This window comes from Emydura macquarii, unplaced genomic scaffold, assembly GCF_026122565.2.
Source record: "Emydura macquarii macquarii isolate MOO-44397 ecotype Brisbane River unplaced genomic scaffold, CSIRO-AGI_Emac_v2 contig_480, whole genome shotgun sequence".
Taxonomy (NCBI): Eukaryota; Metazoa; Chordata; order Testudines; family Chelidae; genus Emydura; species Emydura macquarii.
Window position 1 is genome coordinate 4,548,275 of NW_027130617.1, and position 25,580 is coordinate 4,573,854.

Sequence of the window (25,580 nt, forward strand, 5' to 3'; positions counted from 1 at the left end):
AAGATCCCCAGGGTCAACTTGGCTGTACCCTGAAGGACATTTTACTTTATCAGTGACAGATAGACAGACTTTATCATCTTCAGGAATCATAGATGATAACTCCTTTGTGTGTGCTTGTTTATTCTGTAAATAACTCTCTCATTCCTTTTTCCTAGTTAATAAACCTTTAGGTTGTTTACTACAGGAGTGGCTGCAGGCATTGTCTTTGGTGTAAGATCTAGGGCATCAGCTGATCTGGGCTTAGTGACGGGTCTCTTGGGATGGGGCGCAACCTGAATATGTTGTGATTTTGGTGTAAGTGACCATTTATTGCTATGTCCAGCTTGACTGGTTAGCTAGGAGAGCCTAAAGGGACTGTCTATGACTCCATGGTAAGATTGTTACAGTGATCCAGGAGTTCACATGTGTTACTGGGCTGGTGAAATCTACTTATAGAATGTCCTACCAGTTTGGGGTGTCTGCCCTGTTTTTGACAGTCTGCCCTGAGGTAAGTACTCCTGGTCACGAGTCACTGTGTGACAGACGTCGTATAATTTAATACAGTGTAATGTACTCATGGAGAGAATAGTATGTGTTTGTTTCACCCATTTTCACCACTTTAAATTCATTAGTCAAATATATATTAGTGATGTGTGTGTGCATGTATCAATTTTGGAATTAAGACAGTAAAATAATTTATAATTTAATTTCTTCTTTAAATTGTTGTCCTTTCCTTTGCTCCATCTGAAACTAACTAATACTGCCTCTGACACACCTGCATTAGCATCACTATTAGGTATGTGCTGATAGTACAATAGTTACACTTTATTTCATTAACGAAACCAACAACAGTTTTGCTCCACTACCATTTATTTCTTAGTTAAAGGATCATTTGTGTGGTAAACAAAACAAAAAGCACTAGGTGCTGACCAAAGCAAGAGATGCATCTAGTTCAGATTATAATTTAGCATCAACATGAATTGCAATGAAAGGATCTTCAGCCTGGTTATTAATCTGGAAATTGGCTATGCCGTTAGCAGCAACGTGGACTTGATTTCCAGTACAGGAGCTGCCCTCCTTTTGCCCAGAAATAACATCGCAGTAAGTGCCAGCAGGAAGTCCAGTTTGCAAATTTTGATTCAAGTACCTATATATAAAAACAGATTGAAATGGAATAAGTGGTAATTCAGACTCAATTTTAGTTATTTCTCCATAATTAAACACTTAAAATGTCATGCTAGTCTGTGACCCAAGGGATAGCACTACAAGGCCAGATGGGTTTTAGTTTTCTGTTTGGTCTTTTACTCTTTGGGTCAGTGAGATTGGGAGTGCCAGTATGTGATGTATACTTAGTCTACTGTGACTTCTCTAGCCAAAGTAAGAGCAACAGTGATGAATTCAAAGAGCTTAGGGCAGTCTTCATAGGCACCTCACAAGGTTGCAGCACCATGAAGCCTTGCATTGGTCAGCATGAGTAAAACAGGGCGTTCCCTGTCACTCATTACTGCAAAAGCTTCATATATTTATTTCCTGGGATATTACTCTCATCACACATATAAACTCCACTGAAGCCACAGAAATTTCATCTAAGGCCTGGTCTACATTTAAAAATTTAGATTGACCTGGCTACATTGCTCAAACACACCCCTGAGCGCCAGTTATACCTTGGCAAAGATGCAGGTTGGACCATGGAAGAATTCTTCCATTGACATAACTACCATTGCTTGGAAATGTGGATTAACTATTGTGGTGGAAAAAACCCTTCTGTCCCTGTAGGAAGCATCTACACTGTAGCACAGCTGCAGTACCCTGGCTGTGCTGCTGTAGTGCCCATAGTGTAGACATGGCCTACATCTCTTAGGACAGATTTAAGCACCTAGCAATAAGAGAAAGAACACAAACTCAGATCTGATGATGCTTACCAACTTTGATAGTATGTTCAGCTTTCAATTCAGACTCAATGTTTAGGCTCTTCACTATCACTTTTACACATATATTGTTCTTTTTCCTCTCCCTAACTCTCAGCCTCTTTACATACCCAAATGACCTTTTGACCCGATTGAGGCAGCTTGGCAGACTCTGCTGGTTTCAGGAGGGCTCTTTTCTGGCAATGTCATGTTTTTTATAGCTTACACTGCCTCTCAAGTTCCCCAAGTCTCTTCCTGCACCTCTGACATCAGAGGCGCCTAGAAGACCACAATACCAGTCCTAACAAACTGCTATCTCTCATGAGACTCCATTAGAGCCTTTGGGAATTTCCAGAGAGATTGAAGGCACTGCTGGGGACAAAATGCCTTTTGTAGTGGAGAGTGAGGCATTTAAGTGAAGTGATCCAAATCTTAACACAGAGAGAACTGAGAAAAATTCACTGAATAGCACTCAAAACCTGAGAATCCCATCCCTATAAATCATCCAGTCTAATCATCAACTCTTCTTCTCCTCCCTTCAGCAGACCTGACCCAATCCTAACTTCATGGTCTTTCCCAGAGCGACCCAACCTGATTTACATATTACTCTGTCAAGACTCCACCCATTTCCCTAGAGCCATCCAGCTGCTAGCTCATGGCCAGTTACCCCTCAGACCTGCATGGTCATGCTTTCCTGTCTGACCAACCTCCTCACTGCTAGGTCCAAATCCAGTGATCCGGAATCAACAGCAGAGCAGTGTGTTGCTGAGGAAGCTAATGCTGGGTTTTGAAAAGTGTTTCTGGGAGAGGAGAGGTGATAGGTTTGGATTTGTAACAGGTAAGAGCCAAGATCTGTCCGATTACAAAGTGTCACATATCCTATCTGTAACAATCATGTTTCTGAAGCTATTCACCCCACTTACTTACCAGTCGTCATTATTAAAGATGATGAATCCTCTATTACCACGCCCAAAAGCTACTTGATTGTTGCCATTGTCCCACCAGTTTGAGAGAGGCTGGCCATTGACCACATTACGGAAAATAACCATGTTCCTGAAAATACAACAAATAGGCTTGACTTTAATTAAAATATCCCCACTTCAGTTAACATTATATTGCAAAATAAATCATCCTTATTTAATTTCTCTCAACAGTTTCCTACCTTATTTGACGCCATCTGTGTTCACAGACCCAGTCATTACCACAAGTGCTGTCTGCATTAATTGTAACAGCTTTGGTTGAGCCATCACTGTTGCTTGGTGGTCCTATCCAGTCATTAACATCCTTGTTTTTAAACATAAAATTATAAAGTTTAAACATTCTATCTCAGAGAAAGGCCATAGGAAACAGGAGAGAAATCATTCTTGTGAGGAGAGCCAATACCAGATTTATTCATCTCTCACTCCTACTTTAAGGATTTTAATGGGATTAAGTAGAGCATAGGTCTGGCACGGTCTCACTACACAGAAGTAAAGTTCATCCTAAGAGCCACATGAATTTATTTTCAATCGGTAGAAACCTACCTTTCCATTCTGGAAATTTCTTGTCCAGCGGTAACTTGACATTATACGTGTAAATCCGTAAGGATGAGCAAGCATGAATGCAACTGCCATTTTATATAATCTGGAAGACAAGAAGTAATGAGACACCTGAAGATACACTGTCTTAGTTGGGGGGGGGGGGGGGGGAAATAACTGCATGCAGCCAACAGCATTCCCTACCTGGGATCCCAGAAGGTTAGAATAGATGCTCCCCCAGCGCCATGGCCCCTTTGGTTGTCATGATTATCCACAAAGACAAGGGATCTGTCAGAGGGCATGAAACCCCAGCCTTCTCCCCAGTTCCTAAACAAACAAACAAAGAGTCAAAGACATTAATGCTAATATTTCGGATACTGCAGGAATCTAACAATTAATCCAAATGATATATTCTTACTTTAAATAGGACATCTTTTCTCCATTCCATTTGCGGATGACTGTCCCCAATTTCGCACCATATTTGAATTCAGTCACTCGACCATTTCCAAAGTACTGACTGCCTTGAATTGGCTCGCCACCCAAGTCAATTACCTAGCAGAAGTAAGAAAAAGCTGTTAACATATTCGTAGCTATTGAAAAAGAAATACAATAAACACCACTTAACACTGGTTCTGGGTCTGTATTATAAGAGAAATAACTTGGTTTACTTGCTCAAACACATTTATTGCTATTACCTAACGCAACCTAAATTGAATATAATGAACAACATTAAAACGTCTTGTATTTCCAACACAACAAGCACAGCTTTTGTGAGTATTAAAATAATTAACCCAGTGCCAGAATGCTTAGTTTGAGAATTCGAGAGACAGTTAAGTACTCTGACTTTAAAGTAATATGGTTCAATGATCTGGGCCAAAAAAACCCACCAAACTTTTTCTATTGCTAGTAATTAGTGTCAGTTTTTTTAAACAGCCATTAAAAGAGAGAAAAGTACTCTGTTTAAAAAAAGAAAAATGCTATTTATCATTTGCTTAGGGCCTACACAAAATAAATGTTATCCTCTTTCTATTGGCTCTGCAGTAGAAGTTAGCTAACAAAATAAAATTTCTTAGCCCTGCGCATATTAAAAAGCTGAGAACTGTTCCCTGAAGTTTTCCAAGAAGCTTGGAAAGCTCCAGTATCAGTATAAAAAACTAAAAGTGAAACTCCGAAGTGGCAAAGGTTAGACTCCATAGGGAATTTTTTGTCTGATTCACCAGTTTATTACACTGTGTCATCATTTGTCCTGTGTAGAGTGAATGCATAAGCAGCTGCATGCAAAAAACAGGTATTTACACAGCTACTTGATTTCAAAAGCACCTATATGTATATACAAACTGATGATCATGTAAAATTAGAGAATTTAAAATGTAGCCCTTAAATCTTTCATTAACTCATAGAGGGTATGATTTTGCTAAGTTCTGAGTACACTTTATTAAATTAAACCTATGCTTAAGTACTCTGCTAGTTTGAGTCCAGAGTATTCAGGATCTTGTGCTTTGCAGGATCCAGCCCATATTGTACTTGTATTTTTTACATAAAATAACCCATTTCTCTGCAGAGTGAAATTAAGAAAATGAAATTACCTCCTGGTAAATGAACGGTCTCGTTCCTGCAGGAAACCATTGAGTATTTAGGTTTTTCAGTTTGTCTAAAATCGCCTTTATATCCCCAGGCCACATGTGCTTGGCAGCATCAAGTCTGAAGCCTGCCACACCAATATCAATGAGACGGTTCATGTACTCAGCAATTTTTGAGCGCACATAGTCCTTCTCCAGGGCAAGATCAAGAAGACCGACCAGGCGGCAATCACGGACCTGTTTTAAAAATTATTTGAGATGTCACTGAGTCATACTCCAAACTAAATCTTTGATTAAAATATATTCATTTTAAACATATTTTTATCTTGCATGCTAATTCAGTTCAATCCACAGGCTAAACCGGTTCTGAAATAGAATTCCTTCAAAGTCAATACTGAAGAATGTACACTGGAATTTATTATACCTAGGTAGTGTGATTCTCAGATCAGAACAGGAAGTGAAGAATACTCTTTGCCCTGGGAATTTAGGGAGACTGCACAATGGAATTTGGCAAACACAAAGAGATAAACCCCCTAAATTTGGGAAAGGAGACATAAAACATTTAATTATTACAAGAGATCAGGATTCAGTTTTATGGCTCATCCATGACACAGCACAAGGAAGATTGTTACCTCCTGAATCAAGAGCATCACTTGCTGTAGAACTGTGGGTTATCTAAGAAGGTCTCCCAGTAATAGTCACTGATCAGGCTGAAAGCTCCCAGCTTTACATGCTAGGCAATACCTTGAACAAAATAGTATCTTCATCAGTTGGGGGTGATCAGAACTACCTAACAGAAAGGTACTTTAAATAGGTGCATAACTCTAAGCATCTGAGAAGTCAGTGGTCATACTCCCAGGCCTAAATTTAGGCACGTAGTTAATTCAGTATCTACTTGAATTGAGGTCCATAGTGCTCTTCTTAGCCAGGGATCTTTTTATTTTTTTTCTCGTTAGGATAGTTGTCCAACAGCAAAGACCAGTAAACAATATGTGAGGCAGAGAAAGTAAAAACAGATACTGAGATTGTATTTTAAAACTATCAACATATAAATTACCTGATTTATGTCATTGTAATTTTCAATCTCTCCACTTGCAGTTTTACATTTACCATCATTAAAGTCCGAGGCTGAGTATGGCACAGCAGAAAAATCTTTGGTCCCTGCGTTGAAATAACTTCCACACGTAGAGTGAGTGCCAGAGCCACCACCAGATCCACACATGTGGTTGATGACAGCATCCACATAAATATGAACCTAGAGAGCAACATTTGCACTTCAGTTTGTTTTTACAAAGGCGAGTGAAGTGACGTGAGTGTCACTGACTGATTACCTTTTATTCTCCATTTACATTCCTTCAACTTTTCTAACTTCTTTGCATCCTCACCCCCTCCACTTGGAATAAGAGAGGCAGCTATTCTAACCTGAAATTAGTTATTTCTCCCCACACTGTTTCAATAAGAGGAATTTCCAGGTACTTACTCCAACATTGTTGCATCTGGTCACCATGTCTTTAAATTGATTTTCATTTCCAGATCGTGTGCACAGTTTGTAGCTGATTGGCTGGTACCTTTCCCACCAGGGCCTCCAGGGGTTAGTAACTATAATATTTTCATTTGGAGGTGATATCTGTGAATGAAATAAATTAATATATAAATACATGTCAAAATAATTACTAGTTTATCAAATGTATGTATTTTAAGCGTAGCAAGACTGCTCAATACATATGAGCACAAATAAATAGATATCACTCACACCAGTTTTACTCAAACTTTACATCATAATCCAGCTTGCTATTACTAGATTTGATACTGGGAGGACTCAGATTGAAGTCAAAGGGTACCTAAGACTGATTCCTTAAAGAAAGACAAAAACACATCGGGAAACCGAAGTAATTTAGAATTTTCTTTTTAAATTGGGGTGACAAGAGTTAGTATTTGGGCACATCACTGAGAATGTGTATGAAGTGGTAATAAATAAGGAATACATTGTTACATTGTATTTGGAGGAATTAGATTGTAAATGACACACAGTGAAAAAACATGTTTTTTGGCGCTAACCCACTGGAGACAAAGTAAAATCCCCCCTTCACAACAACTGGTCTAAGCACATACCTATCTGGTTTTTTTACTTCCATCACTGATTTCTACTGACGGTAAATGTGGTGCCTGTCCTCTGTGAACTGGACCTTTTACTCTGGTAAATAAATAATGCCAAAGGTGAAGACATTTTACTGTCTATTAATATTAGAAGCTACATACCTGAACACCACCAAATCCATAAGGTCCTAAATATCGTTCACATTCAAGAGCAATATCAGCCCACCGCCATTCAAATAAGTGGACAATAGCTGTTCGCCCAGACTTTACATTTGGGTTGTATTGCGCCCAGCAAAGGCCAACAGCTACTAGCAGAAGAAGAACCTTCATGGTGCCTTCAGTGTGAGCTTGTGCACTTCAGTGGCTCTTTATAATCCTGCAAGAGGGACTGTCACGTTGCATGTTACATATTTCACATGACTGCCTCTTATTTGGTTAACTAGCCATTTGTCATTTTATCTGATTGTGTCTGAAGTGCTCAACAGGTGAAGATAAAACAAATTCTCATGCTAACAAACTTTAGCTATAAATTAAACAAATTAGGACTGTGTGTGTGTTTTTTTTAAGAGTGGCAACACATTTTTCAGAGGTTTTTTTGGCATGTGTGAGTGCATAAGTGTACACAAACTCATTGACAAAAAACAAATATGAACATGTCATTAGCTTCAATAACTAGGGGTAAATGTTAAGCTGGGAGGTTCTCTCAGAGCTAAAAGGCTTAGAACCAGAAATACATAATATTAAACATCCACCTGCACTGCACCGCTAGAGGGCACCAGAATTTCTCAAAAGTTCCAAATGTGTGTCTCAGGGCTAGATTGCGGCAGTGTGGGCTAGATAGCCTTTGGGTGGGAAGGCCTGGAGCTCCACTACTCCGAGGGAGCCTCGGTCGCATTGTGCTTTGGCTATTTTGTCCCTTGTAGCCTTAAAATATTTTTAAGAGTAACTAGAAAACGTTGTATTTTTCAGTAGTTTTGTGGATTACAAAAAAAAAAAAAAAATGCATATTGGATCCTATATTGTAGCACTGACATGAGCCATCCTAAATTAAGACATGCCCAAACAAGTAACTACTGAAACAACTAACGAGTGAGTATTTTTGTAGTACATAAAGGAGGTAAGAACTTAGGCCTGGGCTACACTAGAGACTTTTGTCGACCAAAGTTAGCTTTGGTCAACAAAACAGAGCTGTTGTACACACTGCACTCAACCCCTGCCAGTGCAACTACCCTGTTTTTTTAACACAATAAAACCATCTCAACAACAGGTGTAGGGCTTATGGTGGCTTAGTTAGGGTAACGCAATGTCAGTGTAGACACTGCATCCTCTTATATCAGCTGTGGGGCTGTCATTCTTGTCAATTTCAAGACAGCCCCCTCAGAGCTGAACAGCTGGACCCAGTCTCCAGGCTGCTCCCAGTCTCTCGGCTGGGCATGGGATAAGAAGACAGGGCAGCTGATTCTTCCTATCAGATGGGAGTTGAGCGAGAAGCCAGGGCCTTTTTCCACCCCCTCCCGCAGGGAGCCATGTCTGCTCGGTTCTGGCAGGGAACGGGGAGGGGAGAAGCCCCAGGTGGCTTCCCCTGGCTCCCAGCGGGAATGGAGGCGGAGAGCCTATGGGACAGCCGGGCTTCCTGCGGGGGATTTGAGAGACCAGGCTCTCAGTTCCCCTCACTGCCCTTCTTAGGTCAGTGGACGTGCTCTGGGCAAGGACGCATATCACAGATTCAAAGAGGGCAGTGTGGACATCAGCTGCCATTATAATTGCAGCAGTGGCTGTAAGTCGACCTATGTTATGTCGACTTATTTTTTCAAGTGCAGACAAGGCCTAAACTAGTGTGATTATGTTCGTAGTAAACAATGTAGTCAGAAACAGCCTGAACTGATACGCATGCCTTATGCTACCTGCAAAGCAATTGATCTTTAAATACAAGAAGTATAGATGTTGGTAACTAGGATAGATGTATACGAACTGTGGTGTGACCTGACTTTTGGTATCCCCCTGTACCTAAAGCCCTTGTGTCTGGGCCTGGTCAGCATAAGCAAAGAGCTGTTAATAACCTAACCTGAGTCTTTTTGGATCCCAGAGCACTGGATAACATGTTCTCCCAGAACGTGACAAGACATTCTAGATGAACCAAGTGGAAAGGTCATGTAGGGAATACCAACATATATAGCAGTTTGGTGCTCAACAAGGTTATAGTCACCAAAGTTAAATTCACCATTATTATACCTTCCTTGGTTGGCTGGTGGAAACGAAAGAGGTCAATGTGACTTTGGTTAATATTTTTCTAGCTGGACTGATACATGCCTGAGAGATCGTAGGGAATTATAGATTTTTAAGGCTAACGGGGCTCATTAGGATCCTCTAGTCTGACCTTCTGCATAACGCAGACCACAAACAATTCCTACATCGAGCCCAAAAACCTGTGCTTGAACTAAAGCTTATCTTTTTAGAAAGAGAGAAATCTTATCAAAAAGTTGGAAGAGACTCAGAACAATAGGGAAATATTCAAACAGAGCAGCTGAAATGATACTACAGCTACAGTGAGGGTGTGATTCAGGTTTTTCAACGAGACAATGGCTATGTTTTTATTGCAAAACAAAACAGGTTTTCCCTACAGATACATTTTACGAACTAGGTATCTTGATGGAAAAATATTGTTCTTGCAAAGACAATAGGAATTTCAAGGAGATGCAGCAGACGTCTCCGAAAGAGGAATAAAATCCCACATTTAAACAGAAAAGTAAATATTGAGAAAAAATGTATTAAACTTCAAAAAAGACGCTGGACAATGGAAAGATTAATAATGTCAATGAATGACAGTCAGACGTTGAGAAACTGTGTTAGAGGAGATTGTTCTTTCACCAGGAGCTGATTGTTCGCAGGCAACTAACACACAAGCCCAGTTACATCACAAGAACAATGACCAAATCAGGCTCCCCTTTCTACCAGGAAGCTTCCAACTACCAAGAGCCAGTATCTGTCACTATGACAGCTCTCTCTCTCTATATATGTATGTATATCCCTAGCTGGTAAAACTCACCTAAATTTTAAATCCAAACACTAAATTAAACTAAACTAGGCAACTAGAAACACATGGAGGAACTCAATTAGATGTTGCGATAGGAATTTAGATGCCTAACATGCATCCAAGTAGGAACAGTCTGACCCTGATGTAACAAAATAGCCTTCAGATGCAATTCAAAAACAGTTGTAAAGACTTTGGCATTCGTTGTGGCTAGCTACCATGAGCCTTTCAAAGCAGGCACGTGCGCGCGCACACACAATTTTATTCACTTGTAACTGTTAAGTGACAGGCACTGAGACGTCTGTAGGTTCGTCAGATACCACGCAGAAGGGTGCAGTACAGAATCTTAGATTTGAACCCCAGTTTCTTTGTAGGTGGGCCGCTGTACAGATTTTTAGTGAATGTCTTAGCATTGCTGTTTCATAATAGACTGTCCATGATGATGATTCTTTAGTTTTAATATAATTTGACTTCTTGTCAGTGCTGAGACGCAGTGCAACCTGCTTTTTGTGTTTAAAAATAAACTAGTTACAGGCCCACCTCCCGACAAGTGAGGGCATGCCCTCTCCCTGATACTTGGAGGGGCTTCTCCCCACCCTCCTGAGGTGGAAGTCCTAGGCCCCCTTGTTCTGATGCCACCATCCAGGCTGGCTCAGCTTCCATGGAGTCTCTCTCTTGCCTGTACCCAACAAAGTCCCCACTTTCCACCATTCACAATTGTATACAGCCCCCCCAGCTCCCTCCTTGGCACCGTCTTAGGTAGGTGGATGGGTGTAGTAGCTCCACAAACATCGGCTGGCTTCAGGAAACCATATGCGCCGTCCCTCCCCCCCCAAAGTGTTTTCATCCCTGAGTGGGGTAGGGTTCTCTTTTGGAGTCATTGCCTGGAGTCCTGTTGAGGTCTCACCTGGCTCTAGCTAGCTGGCACCAGGTTGGTTCTGTGCCTCCCAGGACAGTGGTAGCCTTAAGGCTACAACTGCCTGACCCACACGCTATCGCCCACAGTTGAGTCAACACTAAACCTAGTTCCTTTGTCTCTGAGTCAGGCCGTCCTCTCCTGAGAGGATGACCAGTCCTGTCTCAGTGTTGGCCCAGCACACTGCCTGTAACGATCACTCATGCCATCACAAACCACCCCAATGGCTTTTGCAGGCATTGCCAGTCTATTCTGTTCCTGCCTCAGACTTAAGCAAGCTGAGAACGTGTGTCTGGGCCATTGGTGTTGTAGTCCATAGGGTGAGTTCCCTAGAGCTGACAAACTCCAAGGAGTTCCCTGAGCGTTTCATGAGCTGACAAACTCCAAAGGGCGGTTACATAGGTGAATCACCAACACAGCTGCCTGCCCCATATATCTGGTCCTTGCAGCCCTCTTATCCAGACATCAGCCTGATCTTCCAGTACAATGGGTCAGCTTATAACTGATATAGCTGGTCACCACAGGCTTTCCATGGCATTAGGGGGCAGGGTGCAGTCTTCTCTGCAATACCCTCACCCTACTTAGGAGGGAGCTAGTATGGTAGCTGCTATTTCTACCTCTCTCCCATGTACTGGGGCCTTTCAGGAGGCAGCCTGACTCTTCCTGAAAAATGCTATGAGGAGGGAAGCTGGGGTCCGGTTTCTGGCTCAACCTGCTGCTTCCTTTCCTCTCCTTTCTTCCACTCATCAGCTATTAGATGGGGGAAGTGGAGGAGAAACAACGAGTGTTGCTGCAACACACAGCAGCATTTCCCATCTGCCCCCATCCATCATTTGCTCAAAGTTGCAGTGGGAAAAGACATTGTTCCCTCTGTCTGAAAGTTGGGGGGAAATTTTCCTCTTGTGGCCTATAATGATGCCTACGCTGCCATCAGTCTGAGTCTTTTGCAGAGTAAGCTTTCATGGCCTAGAGTGGAGTGGAACCTCTCCCCTCAGCTGCATCTACAAGCCAATAAGGGGAAGTTATTTTCTCTCTTTGTGATTCTCTTCTCCTCACCTGCCAGTGCAGTTTGGCTCTAACACTGCCTCACCCTTACATAAGCACTTTTCATCCCAAATCGCAAAGCAGTTTACAGTATCAGTATTCCCATTTTACAGATGGGAAAACTGACACAGAAGGGCGGTGACTTACAGGCCAGTTGCAGAGCCAGAAATAGAACCCAGATAGGTTCTAGTTCAGTGTACCAGTCACTTGGCCACACTGCCTAAGTAATAGTGTGGTGGGAGCTAAGAGGCTCTACACTAGATGGGAAGGAGCACAAACAGGAGAAATATACTGTCCCTGTAGTTACAAAAAAGGGACCTGGAAGGAGCTGCAGTCCTTGGCCTACCTGTTTCAACAGAGAGCAGATGAGATAAAATGCTTCATTAAATCCAGCATGACTTTTTTTTTTTTTTTTTAAACTTTCTGATTGGCCAAAAATTGCATTTTTGGTTTGATGTGAAGCAAGATCATTTTCAATTTTTTTGCATTGCCAGAGAACCAAAAATTCCATTTTTCAGCCACCTCCAATAGCTGCTGTTACTGCGTGTGTCTGTCTGTCTGCCTGTCTGAGTTTTGGAATTAAAACAGTAAAATCATCTCAATTCATGATTTAATTTCTCCTTTACTACATTCATGTGAAATAAAATATAGTACTCTTGAACCATGTTTGTAGGCCTTTTACACCATTTCAAAAATTTGCATCAGTGCTGATTATTATGTAAGAACAGTAAAGCAATTACACAATACTTCATTAATGAGACTAAAAAAACCCATGATTTTTGTGCCAATACAATTTATTCCTTGCTAGAGATTTTATACAGAGAATCATTCATTCTTGCATGGATTACAATGTAGCATCAATATGAATTGCAATGAAAGGATCCTCAGCCTGGTTACTAATCTGGAAGTTAGCAGTGCCATCATCAGCAACCTTCACCTGTATTCCTGTACAGCAATCGCCTTCCTTTTGCCCAGAAATAACATCACAGTAAGTGCCATAGGGAAGGCCAGTTTGCAAGATTACATTCAAGTACCTATGTAAAAACAGATTGGAATGGAATAAGTATAATTCAGATTCTCCAGTTCAGGTATTTCTTTAATTATAAAGCTTCACATGTTTGGCCAGCCTGATGGCTTTGGGAATGGTGTTTTTCTGCACTACTATACCAGCCACTTGGGGTTTACTCTTGGGTCTGCTCCTTAATTCCCTGGGACAGCAGAGCCTGGGTGTATTAGGTAGGGAGCAACTTCAGCCTAAAGTGAATACTAAGGTCTATGTATATAAGCTGCCTATATGGCTTCAAAGGGCACAGGTAGCCCTGCTAGGCATAAAAAAAACCCTCCAGTTTGAAATTCCATAAGGCCTTGAATGTACAGGCATGAGTAAGCAGAGGTTATCCATCTACTCCCATTCACAAAGGCTTCATATATTTACAATTCAACATATGGACTGATGAATATAAATTATTCACCCTAATTTTTCATTTGAACTGGATGTTTAAAGAATTAGCTTTTGATTATCTTTAGAACAATCCCATTTTTGAAAGGGCAAAATTAATTAAAATGGAAGTCCCGCTTCATCTGGGGTAGGCATGAGTATAGATGCTAATCTGCTGAAGTATCTGTTAGACATAGTCTCTCTTTCATGCTCTCATGTATGCAGTTCTATCTGGCAGCTCCTCCTTCTTTTGCATGGAGCTAGATACAGTGTAATTCACACATGAAAGACTCAATTCTATTCTACTTGTTGTATTTACTAGTATAAACTATGCTCTCTGTGCAGATATAATTTACACAGAAAGTTAATGGGGACTGTGAATACAAATCAGAGGACTGAATTAGACCACCAAATAATTAGAGGGAAAAAAAAATGAAGAGAGATGTCTGTGACATTATCTTCAGGGACAGTACATTCAGGTATGCTTGTCAGTTTGCAAAAGTTTAGAGTCTTCCTTATAATTAGGCTTCTATTGTTTTTTCTTCTCCCAAGTCCCTTCCTACCTACACACACAAATTACACACACAGTCCTGATGAGACTCTGCCAGGGGCTTTGTGGAATACCAGAAAGGAAGTGGGCCTGGTTAGACACAGAAGGCCCTTTGTATTTGGCAGGAGGACACTTAAATGAAGTGATTCAAACCTTAACACAGAGCATTGAGAACAATTCATGCAACGTAATTCTGAGAATTCTCTGACTACTCTGCTCCTCTAAAACATCCAATCCAGTCACCAAGTTTTCTCTCCATAAAAGAAACCTGAAAACTCCCAGCTCCCTGTCCTTTCTCAAACCATCCCAGCTTGACCACCATGATGCTCAGTCAATTCTCCGCCCACTTCCTCACAGTCTTGTCTGCTAGTCTATTAAGCCCAACTTCATTAGTGGCCAGGGTACCTCTCGGACTTGCATAGTCATGTATTCCTCATTGACCAACCTCTTACTGCAGGTTTCAAGTCCAATGACCAGGAACCAGCAGCAGAACAGTGTGTTGCTTAAGAAGCTAATGTTGGGTTTTGAAGAGTGCTTCTGGGAGAGAGAAGATGGTAGGCTTGGAGTTGCATCAGGTAAGAGCCTTGACCTGTCCCACCAACCAGTTGCCATGGATCCAATAGTCAGTAATAAGGTCCTAACCAAGAGGCAACATTTTTTCTGAAGCTATTCACCCCACCTACTTACCAGTCATCATTATTAAAGATGATGAATCCTCTATTACCACGCCCAAAAGCCACTTGATTGCTGTTATTGTCCCACCAATTTGAGAAAGGTTGGCCATCCACCACATTACGGAAAATAATCATGTTCCTGAAAATACAACCAATGGGCTTGACTTTAATTAAAATATTTTCACATCAGGTGAAGAAAATATTGGAAATTGCTGTTTGCAGTGTCCTACTTTATTTGACGCCATCTGTGTTCACAGATCCAGTCGTTGCCACAAGTGGAGTCTGAATTAATTGTAACAGGTTTGGTTGATCCATTCTCATAGCTTGGTGGTCCCACCCAGTCATTAATATCCTTATTATTAAACACAAAGTCATACAGATTAAACATTCTATCTGGGGAGACAGCTCAATGTAGCATACAAGATGAAACTTACCCCTGATCGGAGGGCCAGCACAAGGACTATCTGCCATTTTTGTCCTACTAAAGGTCTTTATAGTGGAAATAGGACTGAGGTGGTGCATTGGCCTTCTGCTGGCCCTCTGCATGGGTTAATTAACAACCTAATGGCCTACAGACTTGTTCTCACTGATCATAAACCTACCTTTCCATTCTGGAAATATCTTGGCCAGCGGTAACTTGACATTACACGTGTAAATCCATAAGGATGAGCAAGCATAAAGCCAACTGCCATTTTATATAGTCTGTAAACCAAAGAGTAATGAGACACATGAAGATACACTATCCTGCCGGGGGAGGGGAGGGGGCGGCGAAGGAAGAAGAAGAAAGGGAACACTGTTGGCTGTATGAAGCTACCTGGAATCCCAGAAGGTTAGAATAGAAGCTCCCCCGGCACCATGTCCCCTTTGATTGTCATGATTATCCACAAAGACAAGGGCTCTGTCAGAGGGCATGAAACCCCAGCCTTCTCCCCAATTCCTAAACAAACAATAGAGTCAAACACATTGAAATTAGTATTTCAAATATTGCAGAAATCTATGGATTAATTCAAATGATAGATATATTACTTTAAATAGGCCATCTTTTCTCCATTCCATTTGCGGATGACTGTCCCCAATTTCGCACCATATTTGAATTCAGTCACTCGACCATTTCCAAAGTACTCACTGCTTTTAATTGACTCACCACCCAAGTCAATTATCTGGTAGAAGTAATAGAAGACATTATTAGATTCTAATCAGCTGAATAAATACATACAATTCATAGTCCTGAATGCTGGTTTTAGCAAAGAAAAAGTGAATTGAATGAATTAGAACAGAAATATATTGGGTTACTTGCTAAATCCCATTCAGATGCAATTGAAAAATATTTAAAACATCTGTTTTTCCCACATACATCATGACTAGTAATGAAATATATGTCCTAGATCCAAAATGATCAATTTGAGAATAAAAAGACTCAAATGAGAAGTTTGACTTTAAAGGGACATTTAGGTCCAAAATATAGTTCACATTTAAAACTGGTAGAGATTGTCTTAAATACAGTCATTTAATAAATTAATAAAAGTCATGCAACAATATTGCTGAGACTTGGGGAAAAATCTCACAAAGTTATTTACTTTTATTCAGTGTGTACACATAATAATGTTTTATACTCTCTTTACTGGTTCTGCAGAAGTTAACTTACAAAGTAAAATTCAGAGATCTATATATATATTTAATGGTTATACAACTACTAATGAAGAGGGGGTGAAGGCAGAAACTGGAAGGAAATCCAAAGAAAATGCATGAAAAAATTAATGTACACATTTTAAAGTATTTCAATGAAAAAGCCAAGTAGTCTTGGAAATAAAGCTTCAGTAGCAAATTAGGAAACTGGGAGCTGGCATATGAGGTACTAAAGGTTAGAATCCATAGGAAATAAAATTGGGGGGGGGGGGGGGAGGGCTGATTCTCCATTGGTTTGCATTTGGTGTGATCATTTACACATCTACAATGTGTGTTCACATGTAAAAGCATGAATAAAATCTTGGCCTCTAGAAGTCAATGGGAGCATTGATACCAAAGTCAATGAGCCAGGATTTCACCTCAAGTATTTAACAGTTACTTGATTGCAAACAGAAGTCTCCATTTGTGCATGCCAATGTATGCCCATACAAATTAGAAACATGAACATTTTGACCTTAGTTCTTTGCACTGATTTGTAGATAATTCACTCTTGCAAGCTGCTGAGAACTCTGGTCCTGATCCATCAAAGCACTAACACACATGCAGGATCAAATCCATACTGGATTTGCATAAAAGAACCTATTTCTCTATAGAGTGAAACTAAGAAACTGAGATTACCTCCTGGTAAATGAAAGGTCTTGATCCTTCAGCAAACCATTGAGTAGTTAGATTTTTCAGTTGGTCTAAAAATGCTGCCATGTCCCCAGGCCACATGTGCTTGGAAGCATCAATTCTGAAGCCTGCCACACCAATATCAATAAGATAGTTCATGTATTCAGCAATTTTTGAGCGCACATAGTCTTTCTCCAGGGCAAGATCAAGAAGACTGACAAGGCGACAGTCACGGACCTGTTTAAAAAAAATTAGCTGGGATATTGATTTGAAACATTTTTCATCCCATGTGTTCCCAGCTCCTCCCTCATGACAGAGAGGCCGGGGAGGCCAAATCTGACTGGCCTGGTGACCTTTGTACAGCAGGTTGCAATGCCTCTCAATTTAGCCCTGCTGCTTCCCTCCCCCATCATGACAGGAGGGCAGGGAGGGACAAACTTGAGTGGGCCAGCCAGCACTGCTCATTGTCCCCACTGCCAAAGGCACACAATGTGCATAACGTGCATATGGCTGCAGGCTCCATTGGGATTAAATATACTAGACTTTATTATACTTCTATAGGGCATTACTTTTGCAAATGTGAAGATTTAAAGAAATAAAAAGCTTAAAAATAAACAACATTAACCATAAAAATATACAAAATAAAAATCAATTTCTGCCACGCCTACTCATATTATTTTAATACAACTATGGATAATTAATCTGGTTGAATATGTCATTTTTTACTTCAATTCTAATATGCATGTAAAAATATTTCTCTTCAAGATCAGCTTATGTTGCTTTTCTCTTAGTTTGAGAGTGTGTGAGAAGTTTTATTAGAGCTGAAGTCATAATACAAACTTTCCCCACAGATCTTTATGTCACAGATGTCTTTATTTCTATATTCACAATTTTAAACAAATTTACTTGACTGTGGTCACGCCCCTTTTTGTGTTTACTTCCTGTAAAATTTGCTGACATTAATTTTCAATGAAATAGTATATCTTAAAAGGATATTTTAAATAGTCACAGAAAAAGAATGGTTTCCTATGGCAATCTTGTACTTCAGAGAAGCAACGTGTAATACAGAGATCAGACACTTGATTACAGTGAAGGGGTGAATAATAATGATACTTTAGCACTTTTCATCCTGCGGGATGCCCAATCACTTAATGAATTTTACAATCTCACTCACTCGCTCTCTTTCTCCTTTTCCTCCCTCCCATTCGCTAGCCCTCAAGATGGGGACAAAGAGAAACAGAGAAAGAGCGAGATACACAGCATCTTTCACCCCATTTCAATGGTACATAAAAGGATTCCTGTTTAGAAATGCACAGCGCCACTCCCTATCTGTTCAAGGCAGGGAATGAAGAATATTGCTTCCAAAGGAAGTTGCCATGGGAATTTAGGCAAGGAGAATGCATAATGGAATTTGGTGAATAAATACAGCTGACCTAAGATCCTAGCTTAGTATTGCGGCTCACCCATAACGGAGCACAAGGAAGAGTGCTATTTATTGAATCCCACTTTCTGTACTATCCTGGGTTTTGCAACCGTATTTACTGATGAGGCTCAGCCTTGATTAGCTTTTTAGAGGCAACAAATGACCATCATGGCCTTCCTTGATTTAGCAAGGTCCTTACGCACGTCTAACTTTAATTATAAGAATTATCCCACTGATTTGACAGGACTATTCATGTGCTTAAAGTACTTTGCTGAAATGTAGCCTGATGGTTCTATGATTCTCACCACCCTCCCCCACTATTTAATGAAAAGAAGATTATTGTGAGATATTGCTAAAGCCTTGGCCAAAATTTTCAGTCAAAAAACCTTTTTTTCAAGCAAAAAAACCCATTTTGTATCAGTTTTGCCGAATTGTTTGTTCAGGAAGGAGAGGGAGAAATTTCCTGTTTGTCCAAAACTTCATTTTGATATTTTCTAAAAATAAAGTTTTAATATTTTGATTTCAATTCCTTTGAAATTTGTTTCAAAAGGTCCCTTTAATTTAATTTATTTTAAGTTTAAATAAAGCTTAAAATGGAAACTTTTATTCTTCAATTGCCAGTGAATTGAAAAATCAATTATTCACCCATCTCCAAGCATTTTCTGTTCTGAGATGTTTATGTGATAGAAAAGCCCAGTAAAGCAGAGGGTGCAGTAAGAACAGACAGGGAAAATATATTTAACAATTCTAACTTTACCTGAGACATGTCATTGTAATTTTCAATTTCTCCACTTCCTGTTTTACATTTACCATCGTTAAAGTCCCAGGCTGAGTATGGCACAGCAGGAAAATCTCTGGTCCCTGCATTGAAATAGCTTCCACAAGTAGAACTATTACCAAAGCCAGCACCAGATCCACACATATGGTTGACGACAGCATCCACATAAATATGAACCTAGAGAGCAACATCTGCATTTCAATTTAATGAAGCCACTTTGTGAGTGCCACTGACTGAATAACACTCACTGTCTCATTTCCATTCCCCACCCTTTTGACTCCCCGCTCTTTTTTCCCTTTTTCTTCTAGAGCTTTTCCGTGTGATCAAAATGATAGAATATTTTTTATAAATATCCAGCAGTGAGCACATCATTCAGTGATATGCACCTCATTTGAAAGACCAGACTGTTTGAGAGAAAAGTATATCGTCTCTCTTTTTAACTCTGTTCTCCCCATATCCTCCCTCCTCGGTTACCTGATGCCTCATTCTGATTATGAGTGCTACTGATCACATACCATCTGTAAGAGAGAAGTCACGACCATGTGAAGTAAAAAGTTAAATTTAAGCATCCATCTTACGTTCTTCTATTTCCAAAGAATAATTACTCCAATTTTTGCTAAGTGAGAGGTTTTCATTTATATTGAACTTTAAAAATAAGCACCTGTTGAAAAACGACTATGCCTCCTGATTGCAAACTTAAAAAAAAATTTCCTGGAGTTTTGTTTAACAATGCTTTCTTGGGCTGAGCTATTGCTGCATGGTGCAACTTTTGGTTGACCTAGTCCTCTACTGTGCATGAGTGAAAAATGATTTGTGCTGGGAACCTGCAAGTTATCTCCTTGGCAGTACTGAAGAATATAAACTTTTTTTCAGTGGGCACATAACAGAGGGCAACTCTGACCTGAAAGCTCTTGCATCTCCCCACATTGTTTATATATGAGGAATTTCAAGTCTCTTACTCCAACATTGTTGCATCTGGTCACCATGTCTTTAAATTCATCTTCATGTCCAGATCGTGTACATAGATGGTAGCTGATTGGTTGGTATCTTTCCCACCAGGGTCTCCAGGGGTTAGTAATTACAATATTTTCATTTGGAGGAGATACCTGTGAATGAAGTGATGGTATTTGAAAATGAACTATTAATTACTTAGGTACCTGTTCAGTGTTACAAGACATATAAAGACAGACAGCCTGATCCTCTGCAGCAAGGAGTTGGCTATACCAGAACCCAATCCAAGTAGATGCTCAGCACCCTCAACTCTCTTTTAAATCAATAGCTGAAGCGGCTCAGCATCTCAGCGGGAGTCCTTACAGAGAGACAGAGATCAGACAGGAACTGACTGGGAGATCAGGACCCTCAGATTGCTTATACTGACGTTTTTAATGAAGCTGCCATATGAAATAGACATAGGTTATTATTTTTGCAGCAATTTAAGAAATGGTATGTATCAAATTGCAGTTGTCACACTTACAGGCCACGCTGTATTTTAGATTCCTGTTAGTCCCTCTTGGGTACACCCCTCTGGCAAGAGGTTTTGTTACCCTCGTCCCTTGCTGAGTGGAACCACACAGTCCTACAACTCCTAGAATAGGCCTGTGGGCTGCATGCCCCCTGTTTACCAACTGTGATAATAGGAGCCTGGCTGATTAAAGGGACTAAAAGCAGCTTTGTCAAAATAAAGTATTATTTATTCACCCAAAGATATACAGTACTCTGAGAAGTGTGTTAAAAATGAGGGGCCTACACACATGCCCATGGCTTACCGAAACTTTATTCTCTCTTTGCAAGTTTTGGGTCAGTTTCATTCAGCCTGGTGCCTGGCCTTTGTGGCCTGGATTTTTACTTTGGTAAACAAAAGGTGTCAACTATGAAGCAATTTCACTGTCTATTAACAATAGAGGCTACATACCTGAACGCCACCAAATCCATTGGGTGCTAAATACTGTTCACATTCGATAGCAATATCAGCCCAACGCCATTCAAATAGGTGGACAATAGACATCCTCCCAGGCTTTGTATTTGGGTTGTATTGCGCCCAACAAAGTCCAACGGCAGCTAGCAGAAGAAAGGCCTTCATGGTTCTTTCAGTAAAAGTGTGCGCTCTTCTCAACTGGATTTTTATATTCATGCAAGAGGGTAAAGTACATGGTACAAATTACACATTTTAAAAGGCTAAGTATTTTATTGATCTTGCTGTTGTTTTGGAATTGCTTATCAGCTGAAGCTTTACCACAACCTTTCAACATGTAACAAGCTAAGGCTCAGTCCTGGATGACACAAAGGTATTGTGCTGGTATAACTCTATTGGTTGAAGGAGTGATCTTTTTTACAACTATATTTATACCAGCACAATCCCTCATGTAGACACACATATCCAGTATAAAGGTATGTTATACCAGTAGGGCTCATTCCCCTTCCTGTATTGGAAAGTTATACTGGTGTAAGTCATCTTTATACTGATATAACTGCATCTGCACTAAGGGGGAGTTGTAAGTGGAATGGAAGATGCTGCTGAAAACAATATCACGTTACAGACACCAAACAAACTAGTGGAATGGGAAAGGGTCTATCCAAATCGTTGAGGGAAAAAATGAATTCTACAGTAACAGCCCTCCCTTTGCTTGAAATAAAAAAATACAAGAGAGGAACAACTCCCTCACCCTTGCTGTGTAATTGTGCACTTTGGAACTTGTTCAATTGCAAAGTGGGCCAGTTTATACAGAGCAGTTTCTGCTGCCAGGTCCTGTTGTCAGCAGCTGGCTTTCTAATTCACAATCATAACGGAGCTGAGCTATTTCGAATGACTCATTTGAAAAATTAAGCCCATTTTTTCTGCTTCTGAACAAACTGATTTTCATGCTATCTGTAACTGTTGAGTAGTTTATGAACAAGTTTTAGCCTAGAAATTGTTTATGAACTGTGCTTATTTTGTAGATACATCATTGTGTGCTGGGTCAGCTTGATCACATAGTATTGTTTCTGTTCCCTGATTGGAGGAGAGTGTATGAACCAAAGACAGAGCATTTGTGATCAAGTCACTGAGCCCTTGATTTTCTCTGGAGAGGACAGAAGCAGTTTATAAAGTTGGTAGAATTATGGCACTTCAAATCTTTTTTTTGCCCCTGGCCACTTGAATCACCACTTGCCTTATACATCACTGCTCAAAAAGTCAGGCAATGCCATACCATCTGATTTTTAAAGTTAAATTTGTCATCACATTCAAACCATAACTGTGAGTTGCACATGTACATGCAATCTCAGCAATCAAGAGTGAGGTTAAAGCTTTGACTGGCTACCTAATGCTTATGTTTCCTGGCTGTGCCTATGAATGGTTATAGACCCCTAATTCAAAGAGAACAGTTACATGTTCTTGTCTAATCATTAAGTGAGTAATCATGTAGGTAAAAGTTACATGTTCTTGTCTAATCATTAAGTGAGTAATCATGTAGGTAAAATGATAAGACCACAGGAAATAGGAAGCTAAATATAAATGTTTACCTTACTTTGACCAGTTCAGGGTGATGTTTGAAAGGAGGGTCCATTGCAGGTTTTTCTGGTTCTTTGAGATGCAGTGGAACGTTGATCTGTCTTTAGTGCTAGCTAATTAATGATGGCGATTGTGAAATCCTTCAGTGGACCCGGAGTGTATGTCTGCACTGCAATTAGACACCTGAAGCTGGCCTGTGCCAGCTGACTCAGGCTCCCAGGGCTTGGGATAAGGGGATGTTAACTACGGTATAGATGTTCTTGCTCATGCTACAGCCTAAGCTTTTGGACCCTCTCACTGCACAGCATCCTACAGTCCGGGCCCCAATGTGCTTTCCGTATTTAAAAAGCAGAAGAACCCTACCCAGAGGAGCATATGCATCTTGCTGCTACAGGATGAAGGAGCTGGCTTCGAACTCACACGCTGAACAATTTCATCAACATCCACCTGAAATCTCTGGAGGGACTAGTCAATTCCCCTCCCAACTCCATAACAAATTAGGGGAACCAGCCTCCTACTTAGTTCCCTGAAAATACCAATGGAGTTAGTGAAAAATCCATTCAGCCTTAGAATACACAAACGGGGGGGGGGGGGGGAGCAGATGCTGAACTGAGTTAGCAGCCCATGGTGCCTCACTCACACCCCCCAAAATGTCACCTGCTTGTTCAAATATGATCAAATACCCAAAGGAGATTGTCTTATGATTTCAAGTACACATTCAAAATTATGGTTCCTACAGCAATTACTTTGAACTAGTGTGTATGCATATATATAGATATAGATACAAAGTAAAATACTATATAGTATAAGAGTTACAGATACTCTGGAAGCATAAAAGTGACAATCCAAACTGTAACTTACTTTTTGCATTTAATTGTAGAAAGCTGTGGTAATTCAGTATGTAAATTTCCAAGCTTTCAATAGTGCTAGATAGGCACACTCTCCATTCAATTCAGAGCAAATTTAAGAACACAGTAGTCATCTTGGATTAAAACAAGTGACGCTGCCATTTAATAGAATACTTTGAGTAACAAAGAAAATTAGTTACAGATGCAATTACAGATTAGCTAAAGCTACCCCCTTTCTCAGAGGGAGGACTCACTAGGGTGTATTGTTCTTCTTAACTGAGCTAGGTGTGGTATAATGTACGAGAATATGGGATAAAACTGTGCCTTCTTAAGTGCTTTATCGTTATACTGTAGTCCTGCTCTGGTTTGATTCATTTGGCACACTGGATACTAGTTGATATCACTTTATGCTCAAAATTCACTTACAGGGCCTGATTCTTTTCTCACATGAATTTTATACAGCTGTAACAAGCATGCAGATGAGAATTAACTCAACTGAATTCAACTGAGATTATAACCAGATCTGTTATAGCTGATGAGCATCTCAACAGATCATTGATTTCCTCAGAGGGAAGTAATTTAAATTCCATGCAATCTGTTGGTTCTTTTCCTTAGAATTGCTCTCAACTGACTATTGCCTGTGTGGGTGAAAGTATTCCACTTTTCTTGGCACTTTATTTTTAAGACTAGGCTTATTTCTAAATAAAGCTCATTAGGAACAGTTTTGTTAACTATAGCCCTCTGTAGGCCTTTCCCATAAACACAAGAAACGAGCAAATTCATTATAGTTATTGCACAAAAATAAATGCAAAGCAGATCTGAAAACATACATTTTTGATGGATGGCATTTTCCAGTAGTTTTCCTGCTGCAGTACAACCATCGCAGCATTCTACAGTTCCAAGTAAGATTGATTGCGATGTCATATGACTGGTCATTGAAAAGCAGGCCTTCCTGTCTATAAAGGAGCAGTAGACAGAATCCCTTCCTCTGATGCCTGCCAGTACTGCTGCTTGAAGCTACTGCCAGTAATCATAAGCCTCTTAATGCTGCCCTCAACTGGTCTATTTGGGACATTGATTTTAAAATACAGGGTTTTGTTTTGTTTTGAAACTAATGTATTTTTAGATTTGTTTTTAAACACCACTATAAATCAAAGGCACATGTGAAAAAATGTTGTTTTGAAAAAACTTGATTTTCAATTTAAAATTATTTGTTGAGCAATGGGGCCAGTCTCTCTTCTTGGGATTTGAAAAGGGGATCAAGTGGGTTATCCTTTTATGGTGTATTTATTTGCTTCTTGTGATACATCTCCATCTTGCTTCCATTCTATTGATTCCCTGGGGATTCCCCCGTAATACACAGAAGCAAGTTGTGTATCAGGGAATTCAGCAGATTGATATTTAAACTGCATGTTTGTTGCTTTATACAGCTTAGCTTGTTCAGTAGCCTGAATGAATACTGCTTTGTACTGTGATACCGTCAATTATAGAGACTCAGGATGTCAGGGCCAAATCATTAAGGGATTCAGCCCCTTTCAAGGGCTATCTAGGTCGACCTATTTACTGTTGCCAGATGTCCTTTCTATATGAGACTAGAGTTTATCCTATTGCTGTGATTACTCCAACTGTAGTTAAGGTTTTTTTCTTCATGGTGAAAACTACTAAAGCTCTATGGCTAGAATAAACATTTGTACACATAAAACCAAACTGGAACAAGTTTTAGAAACTGACAAGAGTGGCACCAAAGAGGAAAAGGCCTAAGGTGACCTGAGCAATTTGTTTGCAAAATGTGTGCTGCTATTAGTAACACAAACTACTTAAAAAAAGCAAGTACCTCGTTGTTGAATAGTGTCAGATAATGGACACCATGAGTCTCCTTGAAATCCACTGTCTTTGGGGGGAAAAAAACCCCAGGAATGGATTTTAAAAACAAAAAGGGGAAATCCCATACAAATAAAGGTCTAGAAAGATGTATTATCAGTACTGAAAATTCATGCAATGTTCTGTGGA

The 25,580-nt window shown here is 40.1% G+C and overlaps 2 protein-coding genes across 3 annotated transcripts; both read right to left on the reverse strand.

Annotated features, from left to right (window-relative positions):
• Positions 1-936: 936 nt before the first annotated feature.
• On the reverse strand, positions 937-7,428 carry LOC137146825 (pancreatic alpha-amylase). The gene is made up of 10 exons (XM_067538353.1): positions 7,243-7,428; positions 6,464-6,610; positions 6,041-6,238; positions 4,990-5,220; positions 3,822-3,955; positions 3,608-3,730; positions 3,410-3,509; positions 3,049-3,170; positions 2,814-2,939; positions 937-1,126 (listed from the first exon to the last, which is right to left on the reverse strand). The coding sequence occupies exons 1-10, from the start codon at positions 7,408-7,410 to the stop codon at positions 937-939; spliced, it is 1,539 nt and encodes a 512-aa protein (XP_067394454.1). The 5' UTR covers positions 7,411-7,428.
• A 5,419-nt stretch (positions 7,429-12,847) lies between these two features.
• Positions 12,848-24,544, reverse strand: LOC137146823 (pancreatic alpha-amylase-like). Of its 2 annotated transcripts, none has more exons than XM_067538347.1 (11): positions 24,401-24,544; positions 21,145-21,345; positions 20,192-20,338; positions 19,212-19,409; positions 17,038-17,268; positions 15,760-15,893; positions 15,548-15,670; positions 15,336-15,435; positions 14,964-15,085; positions 14,747-14,872; positions 12,848-13,105 (listed from the first exon to the last, which is right to left on the reverse strand). In XM_067538347.1, exons 1-11 carry the CDS (start codon positions 24,449-24,451, stop codon positions 12,916-12,918), a joined length of 1,623 nt encoding a protein of 540 aa, XP_067394448.1. In that variant the 5' UTR covers positions 24,452-24,544; the 3' UTR covers positions 12,848-12,915. The 2 variants fall into 2 exon arrangements, with proteins under 2 accessions (XP_067394448.1, XP_067394449.1); XM_067538348.1 differs by lacking the exon at positions 24,401-24,544 and adding an exon at positions 22,734-22,790.
• Between the last annotated feature and the right edge of the window lie 1,036 nt (positions 24,545-25,580).

Excerpts from the sequence above, each read along its gene's own strand:
- LOC137146825 (XM_067538353.1), bottom strand. The coding sequence starts at position 7,410 with ATGAAGGTTCTTCTTCTGCTAGTAGCTGTTGGCCTTTGCTGGGCGCAA. Across the intron at positions 3,510-3,607 it reads CTAACCTTCTGGGATCCCAG|ATTATATAAAATGGCAGTTG; the intron begins GTAGGGAATGCT and ends CTTGTCTTCCAG. Across the intron at positions 3,171-3,409 it reads GAAATTTCCAGAATGGAAAG|GATGTTAATGACTGGATAGG; the intron begins GTAGGTTTCTAC and ends TTTAAAAACAAG.
- LOC137146823 (XM_067538347.1), bottom strand. The coding sequence starts at position 24,451 with ATGGTTGTACTGCAGCAGGAAAACTACTGGAAAATGCCATCCATCAAA. Across the intron at positions 21,346-24,400 it reads AAATGCCATCCATCAAAAAT|TTGAGAAGAGCGCACACTTT; the intron begins GTATGTTTTCAG and ends ATAAAAATCCAG. Across the intron at positions 15,436-15,547 it reads CTAACCTTCTGGGATTCCAG|ACTATATAAAATGGCAGTTG; the intron begins GTAGCTTCATAC and ends TTTGGTTTACAG.